General features: G+C 36.8%; 1 protein-coding gene across 2 annotated transcripts; it reads left to right on the top strand.

Annotated features, from left to right (window-relative positions):
- Positions 1 to 1,102: 1,102 nt before the first annotated feature.
- On the top strand, positions 1,103 to 12,108 carry LOC105060603 (uncharacterized). Of its 2 annotated transcripts, none has more exons than XM_019845789.3 (23): positions 1,103 to 1,342; positions 2,190 to 2,714; positions 2,936 to 3,044; positions 3,131 to 3,215; positions 3,321 to 3,401; positions 3,542 to 3,676; positions 3,786 to 3,907; positions 4,605 to 4,769; positions 4,866 to 4,971; positions 5,151 to 5,256; positions 5,365 to 5,475; positions 5,717 to 5,880; positions 5,967 to 6,084; positions 6,653 to 6,877; positions 9,302 to 9,492; positions 9,614 to 9,781; positions 9,983 to 10,088; positions 10,320 to 10,457; positions 10,578 to 10,736; positions 10,826 to 11,029; positions 11,169 to 11,363; positions 11,461 to 11,532; positions 11,636 to 12,108. In XM_019845789.3, the coding sequence occupies exons 1-23, from the start codon at positions 1,295 to 1,297 to the stop codon at positions 11,747 to 11,749; spliced, it is 3,447 nt and encodes a 1,148-aa protein (XP_019701348.1). In that variant the 5' UTR covers positions 1,103 to 1,294; the 3' UTR covers positions 11,750 to 12,108. The 2 variants fall into 2 exon arrangements, with proteins under 2 accessions (XP_019701348.1, XP_019701347.1); XM_019845788.3 differs by having other exon boundaries at positions 5,362 to 5,475.
- Positions 12,109 to 12,387: the final 279 nt, after the last annotated feature.

Here is a 12,387-nt window from a genome sequence, read left to right as displayed (position 1 = left end):
TTGATCATCACCTTGATCTTAGCTTTCACCTTAGTCTTGACTTTCATTTTAGCCTCAGTCATCGCATCATTTTTGGCCTTCACCCCGATCTCAATCTTGACTTTTACTTCAACTTGGCTTTTACTTTAGCTTTAGCTTTCACCTTAGTTTGGGTCTTGACTTTTACTTCAACTTGGTTTATACCTAGACCTCGGCAACTCATAGATCTATTGACATGCTAAAAAAAAAAAAAAAAAAGTAAAATGATAGATGAGAGTTTAAGAGTTTTTCATCGTGAGAATTTTAAGCTATAAAAGTTTCTTCTTTTGAAGATCTGTTCTTTTAGAGTCCTTTGGCTCTATTTATATAAGTAAGGGAGCACGAACCTGCTACAATTAGAGGCAAAAATTAAGGAATGAGTTATAACCTTCTATCTTATGAGCTATAACCATCCTCCTGCTTTTGAATTCTCTTAATTATGGAGTTGTAACCATCCAAAATCCAAACTTTTTCTAAATTGCTTGTCATGTATCCACCCACTATAGATAGATTGATTTTATGCTATATCAGACACCAACTCAGGTTTCAGATTTGTCTCTATCCTTTCTCTTTGCTCTCCTAGTGGAGAAATGCTGGGGTTTAGGGGTTTGAATTAGTTTTTCCTCCTGAAGCAGGAGTAGCTGCAGGTCATCTCCGAGTTGGGAGCGGGACTGGTCTTTACATAGCTAAAGCTCCGTTCTGGTGATCCACAGTCACTCGTTAACTAATAATGCACCTATGGCTCGCTGCATTCTACGCGGATGCATTCTCTACGGTCCATTTTTATATTTGCAAAGCCATCCATCAAAAACTCTTTTATTATTTTTAAAAAAAGTTTTACACGTACCGCAGTTGTCATAATTATTATATATACTGATATACGTATATTTTACACGGCAGATGTGAAGATTTCAAGCTCGATTGCCATGCGCGTTCACATTCGAGCGCATGCTAATCACCGTTCAAAGTTTTATCTCCCCGTCCGTTCCGTTTCGCTCCGCGCTCTTTATAAGCACCGCCTTAACCCGGGTTCTTTAGTAATTTTCTCTCACATCCCAGGGTAATCCGGCCTCAGACTTTCAAATCCCCGGAGGTCGCCCTCCTTTCCTCCGAACTAGCCGTTAGTAGCTCCACGACCTACCTCCACGTTCCCCACCACCTCTCTCCCCCTCTCTCCCCCAGCTCGAGAGTCCTTTAAAAACCCTGGTTTCTTTCAGTCCGGTCGATTCCTTCCACTGCCTCTTTCTTTCATTCTTTAAAGAATAATCCCTAGGAGATGTTCACCGAAGGGCTGGACGAGAAGGCAATCAACTGGATCAACCAGGTCGAGCAACCCTAGCTCCTTGCTTAAAGCCCTAATTTCTTGTTTCCTTTTTTTGTTCTTTTTCCCCATAGAAGCTGAAGTTTTGGTCTTTCTTGATTTATTATGGGGCTTCTTGATCTCTTTTTATTTCCCATAATTAAGTTTCTTGCGATCACTTCTTTATTTGTTGTTCCGGCTTTCTTTAATTTCTTGTTTCTTAGGCTTCGATTGCAAGGCGCTGCTTTTTCTCTTGAAAAATGGGTTTCTTGTTTCTTCCAATCGGGAATCTTTTAATGGGTTATCTATATGAATTAAATGATCCACCATCATTTCTCTTCAAGTTCTTGTCTCTATATCTGCTAAGAGAAATGATTTGGTCTCTGATTCGCTTTAGCTTTTTTAATATTGTTTAATATAGCTCTGCTACGTAGGGCTTGTCAGTTTCCAACTCCTAAAATCACTTGACGAATTCTTTCGTGGTTGATTTTTTATTTCCTTTCGAAAAATTCTTTCGTGGTTGATTTTTTATTTCCTTTCTTTTCTATTTGCTGTAGTTTACACGACTTATCTTGATTTTTGATTAATCTTTGGTCATTTGGTTATTTAGTATTAGAAAATAATAACTAAGTTTCTGTGTATTGATGCTGAAAGTATTGGATCATGGTTTCTCTTCAGTTGTCAACCAGAAATTTAATGTTCTGCCATTAAAGAACATGGTTTTTTGGGCATAGCAAATAAAACATACACGCTCTCCTTAAGTGCGTTGATTTGAGTGGATTTCTTGGCGCAGTCATTGGAATTTGGTTTCCGGACCTTAACAGGAAGGTGCATAATCTATTTTTTGTGAATCTTTTTTTGATCTGTGCAGGGATCTGATGCTGATCCACAGCCTCGTTCTCCTCTGATAGAGAAATATCCCCTGGATTCGGTGTCGAATCAACCCTTGATATACAAAAGCAATAACTTTTTATCACCAAAAGTTTTGCCACCAGTAAAATTCCATTCTGGTTTGCTAGGGCCTCGCCCTGACTTATGTGATTCAGAAGATGATGAGAGTGTGGCTTCCGTTCCAGAAGACTCCTATGTGAATTATTCCGACACTTTTGAGGAGGATGGTTTAGCCTCTAGTGACTCTGACCTGTTTGAGAAGCCAAAGAACCAAAGTTATGAGGACGAGATCGATTCCAGTGTAGTATTGAGCCACGAGCTGACAAGAGGATCAGACAGCACACTTCAGAGAACATTGCTGCGTGGACTTTCCAAGGAGAATTTGAGAGTTGAAGTGGAAAGACATGTCACATGTACTTATGGTGCTAGGAGGATTGCTGATAGAAGTTCCATCTCAGGTGATATCGCTCATAATCATGAGCAAGATGGGTTCCCCAGTTCACATGTATGCATTACTATATCCGCTACAATTAAGACTTTGCTGAATGGATAAAATATGTGTGATATAACTAGCATTCAGAAATCATGAATGGTCATGAGCACAAGTGTCATAAATAAATTTACTGCTTCACTAGTTCTTTTTTTTTTTTTGACAGAAAAAAAATTCTCAAAAAGCAAGGCTATGTCATTCCTTTTTATTAGTTTCATTTGCTTTTTTGACCACAGGATTATCCTTTTAAAGAATCTACGGTGCAGAGGTTTCAAGAAGTAGGAACACCCAGTGCACCTCCCATTGAGGGACATGGAGGAGGAGGAAGTAACACAGATATAGAGGGTAAGCATGTATAGGTTCCAGTCATGAGACTCAAGCTTGATTTATAGCATAAACGAATCAAACTAACGAACGGATGCACTAATCAGTTGGAACAAAGTTGAATTTTGAGAGCATTGAGGTCCGACCAGATCTGGGAACAGAGTCGCAGAAAGTTGATGAGGTGCCCGCAAGGTACGTAAGTTTGCTTTCCTTAGGGACACAAAGTACTGGTTTCATGTGGCCATCAGCATTTATTATTGACATTATTTTTTATTTATCAATGGAATTTGAACTTAGATCCATTTCTGGAGAGAGGGATGTGCAGATGCCTTCTTGGCAAACAAATTTGGCTGCTCAGATACCAAGCTACACTACCAGGTGCTGTTGTTTAGCTATGATACATTCCAATAGCCTCGAGCCCTAACAATTACTCTATAACTTTGGTGTCTTTGCCCTGTCATTGCTTAAAGAAATTAATTATGCCTCTTTCTTTTTGGTTGACCTGTTTATTGCAGCAGTGTTCGGAGCGCTTGGCAAACTTTTATAGCTTACGATGCATGCTTCCGGCTGTGTCTCAATGCATGGGCAAGGAACTGTATGGAGGCTCCAGAATTCCTTCGAGATGAATGCATGGCTCTGCGCAATGCCTTCGGGTACTAGTTTCTAGTTGCTGCTACTTTATGAAAGTCCTTTTGTTCAGTTGTTCTTTTTAATTTATGTAGTTCTAGATAATGAGAATTAATTTTTTCTCTTTTTTTACAGATTACAGAAGTATTTATTGCAACCTCATGGTCTAATTCAGGAGGAAGGAAGGCATGCTGATAACAAAGAAGTAACTTGCACTATGAAAGGGAGGAAGGTGATCGGACAGATTGAGGTGGAAGGTAAGGCCTCCTTAACATATAAAAATATATATATGCTCTTTCACCAACTGCATAATGCAACTTATGAATCAATTAGCATGATATTTTGATGTTAAATACTTATCCCACAATCTTTTATTATATTTAACATGTTCGGCTTAAAATGCCAAACCATGAGGCTTGCAATGCTTTTATCCCTTTACATTATGAACGTGGCTAGATTCCTACAACTTAAAATGACAAATGAATCAACCATTGCAGCAAGCATTCTAGGAACCTGTAATGCTGAAGCCATTAAATTTGACTCTTTTGTAGATATTGCATGAATTACGTTGCTTTATTGCTTTAAAAGTAGGGGAGCAATTCCAAAATTCTTGTCAACTTTCTTCTTTCTAACATCTGTAATCCTACCAGATATTTATGTGCATTGTTCCTTTAATATACGTATTCTCAGAGTTTTAACAACAATCTTCTCACTGCTTGTAATAGTGAAAAAAATTTGCATCATACATTGCTTTATCGCATGAAATTTGACTCTTTGTAGATATTGCATGAATTACGTTGCTTTATTGCTTTAAAAGTAGGGGAGCAATTCTACAATTCTTGTCAATTTTCTCCTTTCTAACATGTGTAATCCGACCAGATATTTGTATGCACTATTCCTCTAATATACCTATGCTGAGAGTTTTAACAACAATCTTCTCACTGCTTGTACTAGTGAAAAAAATTCGCATCATACCTCAAAGAAAAAAGCTTCGGGCCACGTCTTCTTATAGATCTATATATATGCAAGTCGGAGTTGAATATGTTAGACATGTCTCTACAATGTTGAAAAGTCACATTAATTCATTGAAAGCAACTTCATTTCCAGTTTCACCTGAAGGTTTGAAGCTGAACTTTTCCATCTAGTTGAGCCTGGATATATGTTGGTCTTTTTGATTGCTAGTGTTGCTGATATTTTCTTTTTCCATTTTTGCAGAAGTTTTATCATGCTTCTTACAGTTGAAAAGCTCCAGTGAAGATGCACTTGCAGGCTCCAATTCTCAAGTCTGCTTGAAACCTGGAACTGGTGATTCTCATGTCTTGTAAGTTGGATACTTGAACTCTAATATTACTGTGCATGTTAATCATTTGAGGAAAAATGACAACCTAATCGTTCAGATCAGCAGCTATACAAACCGTCTTCTTCACATATCAAATTATGGGATTCTATTATTGCATAATTTGTTGTTTAGGAACTACTAACTTGCACATCTGTTTTCAGTTATCCAGAGAGTCAAGCAGATGCTCTTCTGGTAGAGGTCCAGGATATCAACACGGTTAAACAGGGCCATGCAATAATTCAAATGTCATCGTTGATCGATAGTCATGTATGTATCTGTTCTTTTATCTTTGACTGGCCATCTCCTGATTTGGGGTTTCTGTTAACATCATCAGAACTAAGTGTAGTTATTTAATTGATGCTACAAATTAAGCAGGGAGAAATAATAAGGTGGTGGCCATTATACCAAGATGATCATGGATGTGTAGGAAATGTTCAGCTCTCCATCTGTATTTCTGGTCCATCTGACAAGATAAGCGGTGCAAAGGTAGAGCTCTGGTCCATTAAAATAGCTTTCTTTTCCTTTCATTTTGAAACACTGAGGTGTTCTAAAGCCTAAATTGTGAAAACAGTATCCATTGAAACACATGCAGATATTTATCAAAATTAAGCTTTTGAAGTTCTCCCTTCATCATAAGTTCTCATTGGGCAAGGATTATCAAAAATTTTATGTCTTCATTAAGCCTTCTTTGCCTAGCCATGATGGATGGTCCTGCCATTTGTTGCAGGGAGGCCCTGTCGTGGAAACAGTCATATATGATCTAGTATTGGAGGCAGCAACACGAGCACAGCATCTTCATCCAAAAAATTTGCACATAAATGGTGCATGGAGGTGGCTTTTGAATGAATTTGCTGACTATTATGGAGTATCTGAGGCATATACAAAGCTAAGGTACTTAGTATATGAACTGCACCCTATATGTGAACCGTTTGCAAGTAAAGATCCTAATGTTCTTTTTATGTGGCAATTCTCTCTAGGTATCTTTCATACATCATGAATATTGCAACACCAACAAAGGATTGTCTAGAGCTCATTTATGAGCTGCTCTTGCCCATCATAAGGGCTCGTGATGAAAAGATTCTAACAAGACAAGAGGTTTTCCCCCTTTCTTTCTTGTTCTTGTTCTTCTTTTTTGTTTTTGCTCTCTGTGATGCACTGATAAAATTGTCATCCTGACTTTTATGTTCATTCTTCTGTCTAGTAACTGTTGGACAAGTTCTGTTTTCTGTGAAGGCAATGCAATAGCTATAAAACTCCTTATAGACATTCTACAATTTCAAATGGTTCTCTTTGTCTCTTTAAACATATGCTCACAATTGGAATTCAAGCATAGTATATCTACTAACATGTTTGCACCTTCATGATATCAATGCAAATTAACATCACCGATCGAGATTTTAACTTAGTGCCTCTAGTATGGCTAATCCATCTGATATAAGCTCAGAATTAAGGAAATTATCAATTCATGGTTAAGACACATTATCTGTAAAGAATTGTTTGAAAATTGCAACTTGTGTTGACAGTCATTCAATACTCTATGCTGTTCTAAACAACAAGAAGTGTCTTAGTCCACTCTCGCTTTTCTGGCATTTCCTAAATCCTTGTAATGCATCTTCAAAATTAAGCAAACTCACATGGTACCTTTTGGTTTCATGTTCTGCAGAGAAGCATATTATTAGATTGTGAAGAACAAATCAAGATGCTACTAGCAACCACATTTGAAAATTACAAGTCATTAGATGACCTCTCGCCTACAGGACTGACAGACATGTTTGATCCAATACTGGAATCTGCTGCACCAGCTTTAATTCCTGCTGTGCAAATATTTACCCTTCTGCATGACATTCTCTCTCACGAAGCTCAAAATATACTGAGAAACTATTTGCAGGTCAGTTATCAGATGGATGTCGTTAGCTTTGCAATTTTCTTGAAAAACAGAAATTTCATATCTTAGAAGTTTTCCATTATTATAAAGTAATTTTTAATCTAGTTATTCACCATTTACATTTTAGAATACCTGGCATATATCATGCTTGTTACCTCAATTAAACTTCTACCCATGCGATGTAGCATGTAATGTGACATTTTCTTTCCTTTGTTTATTGTTCCTGCATCAAACACATTATCAATTGTTATAGTTTGCATGAACATGAAGTCAAATTGTTGATTACAAACAGGGCTACAACCAATAATTTCATGCCTTTTCGATTATGAGGAGGCTTTTTGTTCGAATCTTGCATAGGGTATCCCTATGTGTTTCAACATTGATATGAGAACATTGGCACCTTTTCCAGTAGAATGATGTTCTGTGTTCAGACCTTGGGTGGTGCTTCCCAAATGTTTCAATGTTGGTAGTTCTTCCATCATTTCTATGAAATGATTGGCGAATCTCCCACTGTTATTCTTTAAAGAAAAATATTCATATTGTTAATTATTGATTTCTTATCATTAATTTATCAAACAATATTAAATATCATAAATTAATTAACTTTATCTGGTAGTGTTGACCCGTTGCGAATGATTAAAGCAGCATTCGCAAATAAATTTCTAGGCACATGTAAATACCTAGGTCATCTGCTCCATATCATAAAATATTTGCATGCAATAAATGATCCATATGTTGATTATTGGATTGAACCATTAAATGGAGTGAAAAACAAAATTGTTTATGTTCTTTGCAACTGATTGAGACTAAAATGCGAAGTGTCTTTCAGCCAATCCCCATAATGTGTAAAACCATGTATATACATAATACAAGTCTAGGGAGTGTTAGGAGAGTTTCTACACATCAAGCAGAGTAATAATCACAGGAAGACCTCAAACGAAGACTCCTCATTGCCCATCCACCCAACTAGATATGTGTCTGTAAAATGTAAGAATACTAATGGGCTCCACCTGTAACCCAACCCAACTACACGTGTGCGTACAATGTAACAATTGGATTTTGGATTTCAAATCTCTTAGAGATGTGGGAATAGTCACACAATGGAAGGGCAAAGGATTGTTAGATGGCCTAAAATACACATGGACCCATCCACCCGTCAGCTTAATTTTTTGAGTCGGATTTTAACATGGTATCAGGGCCAATCATCCCTTAGTCATCTCCCTTTCGCTCCACTCTCTTGGTTCCATGTCTCTCGCCCTTGTGAAGGTCTCGTCTGTGGGTTCTCCATGTGTGAGGGGTGCTGGAGCTGCAGAAATAGTCCCATATTGAAAGGCCAAGAGATGTTAGATTGCCTTAAATACACATGGGCCAAATCCTCACGTATGTAAACTTGAGCTTTTCTGTTGGATTTTAACATAATCTCCTAGTTGGCCATTGAAATATAAAGAAAATGACTATTCTAACCAGCATCTAATTTTGACACGTATCGATGTTCTTCTTCTTCATTTTTGTTCACTTCACTTAATTAAGCAAATCACATCAATTTTTTTTTTTCTAGAGGCTTTGCTGGGTGGTTAATTGGTGCTATAAACTAAATGCTGGTCATACATATTAAATTTATTTTTGTGCTTACCTGCCTGCCTCTATATACATGCAGCAAACCTGAGGGCGTTCATAGACCATCAAAATTTAGTTTCCATGTATCTCTTTCTATGAAATTTTAAGTATTAAAGATAAACTTGGTGTTTGTAGTCATGCACATGCCCCAATTTGTAGCGGACCAGTCATATATTGTATTTAATTTAGTCCTTAAATCAATAAATCTTAGATTTTTGTTCCATGTTTAGCAACAAAATTGTAAACGCAGCAGAGGACACAACATCACTAAACTCACAGATTAAAGACAAAAAATAATATTTTTCTATTTTAACTTTGGAGGTTTATGTAACAATAATACACTTCGTTTGACAAACATTAATTTTTGAAGAATTGCAAATCATGCATTTCTTTAAAAACATACAGTAGGTTACAGAATTTATTGAAGTATCGATTCCTTTTACAAGACCTACAAGTTTTAACATGTAATAGTAGAGAAAAAGTTTCATGTTAAAAGCTTCTGTATAAAGATTTATAAATAACATTGGCTTTAAAAGAACAGTGCCTGTTCATCCATCTGCAAGTTCATTGTTGACTTTCTACAGCCATTATTTTTTTCTTTTCACCTTCCTGAGACTTCTAAGTTAAGCAAATTGTGTCCCTTTATTTTCTTTCTTTTTTCTTTCTTAAAGACCGAAAAATTATTATTAACTTGGTAAAGAAACCTTTAAGAGAACTAAACTTGAAATCCTTCTAGTCTCTTGTTGAGATTTTGTCTTCTTTATTTTTCAAAACAAAGGTAGATCAAAAGAAAGCTGCATTTGTTTACAGACTGCAGCTGCAAAGAGATGTAGGCGACATATGGCAGACACTGATGAGTTCATGTCAGGCAACTCCGATGGACTATACACAGATTCAGTGACCATATCCACAGCTTATCTCAAAATGAAAACTTTATGTATAAACATTAGCAATGAGATTCAGGCAGATATCAAGATTCACAATCAGCATATACTTCCCAGGTATGATTTCCGTATCTTTGTAGCCACTCATAACAAGTGAATGAAGGCAAACATGCAGAATAACTTCTACCAAATTTCTTGCTTTTCTTTTTCGTGGTATTGATTGTTCATTTTATTTCAGTTCCATTGATCTGCCAAATATAGCTGCTTCTCTTTATAGCATTGAGCTCTGCAAAAGGCTTAGAGGCTTTCTTTCTGCTTGCCCTCCAGCCAAGCCCTCACCGCATGTGACAGAACTGTTGATTGCAGCAGCTGATTTTGAAAGAAATCTTGACTCATGGAATATCAGGTAAGAGTTACGTCAAATAACTTCAGTACATGTATTGTGTTGGAACTAGATAGTGTGGTATGTTCGCTGGATAATGTTCTCTTGGTGTAATGTAATGACCGATGTTCACCCATACAGAAGTCTTAGCTGAGCTGAGAGGATCCATGGGAGTTATTCCTTGTCAAGCCTATATCTAACCTTGTATGCCCCTTTGTTTTCTAGGCCAGTGCATGGAGGGGTAGTTTCAAAAGATTTATTCCATAACTACATAATGGTTTGGATTCAAGATGCCCGACTGCACTTTCTTGAACTTTGCAAGGCAGAGAAGGTCTCTCTCTCTCTCTCTCTCTCTCTCTCTCTCTCTCTCTCTCTCTCTCTCTCTCATATTAAAAAAAAAAAAGAAATCTTTTTCTATTTCCTGGCAAATTATAAGTTAACTTGAGCGCTAACAAGTTAAAATCCTATTCATAACCCATGGCTTAATCTTAGCTTACTGTCAGCCTAACCAATGTAGGAACAAATTGTCCATTTTTCTTTAACTGGAAATTACATTTTGCAGGTAGCATGCTCTGGAATATCAACAATTTGCTCAACATCACCATTTGTTGAGACTATGTATGATCAAATCAAGGAGAGTTTACTTGAGTATCAGGTGGTAATCAATAGGTGGCCTCAATACTTGCTGAGCTTAGAAAGTGTAAGCAATTTAGCTCTATTCATGGCTATCATATCCTCTTCATTATCAGTATCTTTTTCAAATGCTACCTTTGGTGGTTAGCCAGATTCCTTGTAATGTTAAAAGAATTGTCTCTTTTAGGTTGTTGCTGACATTGAACGGGCAATTATGAAAACGCTAGAGAAGCAATACAATGATGTCCTGATGCCTTTGAAAGATGGTATCCCAAAAATACTTGAAAAGCAAGTGCAAAAGTTGACAAGGCGACACTCTACTGCAGTTTATCTCGTTCCCAGTCAAGTATATAATTTACATACACCACCAAAATCTATTCCAGTAAAAGTTCTTGTATTTTTTTAATTATATCTATTATTGTTTGATCGTCGCAGTTGGGAACTTTTCTGTGTACCGTGAAAAGAATACTGGAGATATTGCACTGCAGAGTTGAGGATGTTTTAAAATCTTGGGCATTATTTTTGAGACCTGGTGACGGCAATCCAATTTTTGGAGAGCAGATGAATGGAATTACTGTGATGTTGAGGAAAAAATACAAGAAATATATGCAAGCCATCGTGGAGAAGCTTGTCAGCAATGTCAGTATTGCTCAACATGCCCTATCTGCTTTCGTGGAGTGTCCAGATATTTCCAAATGACTTCATCACGTTTAAGCAATACATATTTGGTTGGTTTATGGTCTACGTACTTAAAGAGTGACACATGATTGGTTTTCAGGCGCAAGCTACCCGAAACACGAGGCTTAAGAAAATTCTTGAAGAAACAAAAGAGGCTGAGGGTGGAGCTGATATTCGAGAGAGGATGCAGGCCCTGTGTTTGCAGATAACAGATTCAATACACAATCTGCACGACGTCTTTTCCAGCAGGATTTTTGTAGCAATTTGCCGTGGTTTTTGGGATAGAATGGGACAGGTGTCAAAAAAAAAAAAAGACTTCATGTGTCAAATGTTATTTGTCCTCTTGTTATTTTCTTTGATTGTCTTACAAATCTATTTCGATTTTTGATTAGATTGTATTGAGCTTTCTTGAGAGCCGAAAAGAGAACAAAGTCTGGTACAGAGGATCTGATTATGCTCTGGGGGTAAGCTTATGTTGATTATGGTATAGTTGCACAAAATTTTGGCGCAATTACACTATGCGCATTTGTGCATGGACTAATTTTGAAAGTTGTTTATGAGTTGCAGATTATAGATGATATCTTTGCTTCAGAAATGCAGAAATTGCAAGGGAACTCTCTTCAGGATAAAGACTTGGATCCGCCTCGTTCAGTAGTTGAGGCCCGCTCTATTCTCTGCTGAAATGCCAGCATGCGGAGACCATCTCACTTAGCAGTTGTGATAATTTCAGACAGTTAATTTCTTTGAAATTTACTTCTATTTGATTAGCGGAAGAAGTTGAAACTGAGAGGGAGTAAAGTCTCATTTTGGGCATGCTTTAAAGTCGCGCATATGAATTATGTTTGTAAGTAGTTATGAATTTGTGTGGTCAAAGTTATTAGCAATTCTTTTTGTATTACAATCTGTAATTCTTTTATAAAAATGTTTGTATAAAATAAAGAACATGTATTTGAGTATTTCAAAAACATGATACTCACATGGTGGATTCATACATGACCAGTGTCAAGGATTGTGAATTTTTTATATTAATGTCAAATGAACTTTTATGATCATTCTAATCCTTTTTAGAAAGCCGGTTGATTCTATTAGAATTTGTCATTCCGCACTCAAAAATAACTGAATAAATTATAGACACTCACATTTCTGCAACAGAGGGGAATAACATGGTTCATTCATATTTCAGACAAGTATCAAGAATTTTTAGGTCGGATTTTTTTTTTCTAATTGCTTAGGTTGTCATTATCTACTCTTCTAGCAGCTCTCTTAGCATTTTAATCTGCGATTCTACATTGCTGAGTGTCAGATGTGTATTTGTGAAT

This window comes from Elaeis guineensis, chromosome 1 (genome assembly GCF_000442705.2).
Source record: "Elaeis guineensis isolate ETL-2024a chromosome 1, EG11, whole genome shotgun sequence".
NCBI lineage: Eukaryota > Viridiplantae > Streptophyta > Magnoliopsida > Arecales > Arecaceae > Elaeis > Elaeis guineensis.
Note: the sequence above shows the minus strand (reverse complement) of the source record. Positions and strands in the feature narration are given on the sequence as shown.

What these genes read in the sequence shown, in the direction of transcription:
- LOC105060603 (XM_019845788.3), top strand. Translation starts at nt 1,295, where the DNA reads ATGTTCACCGAAGGGCTGGACGAGAAGGCAATCAACTGGATCAACCAG. An exon ending in ATGGGTTCCCCAGTTCACAT is followed by an intron (nt 2,715 to 2,935) that starts GTATGCATTACT and finishes TTTTGACCACAG; the next exon opens with GATTATCCTTTTAAAGAATC. An exon ending in ATTTCCAGTTTCACCTGAAG is followed by an intron (nt 4,770 to 4,865) that starts GTTTGAAGCTGA and finishes CCATTTTTGCAG; the next exon opens with AAGTTTTATCATGCTTCTTA.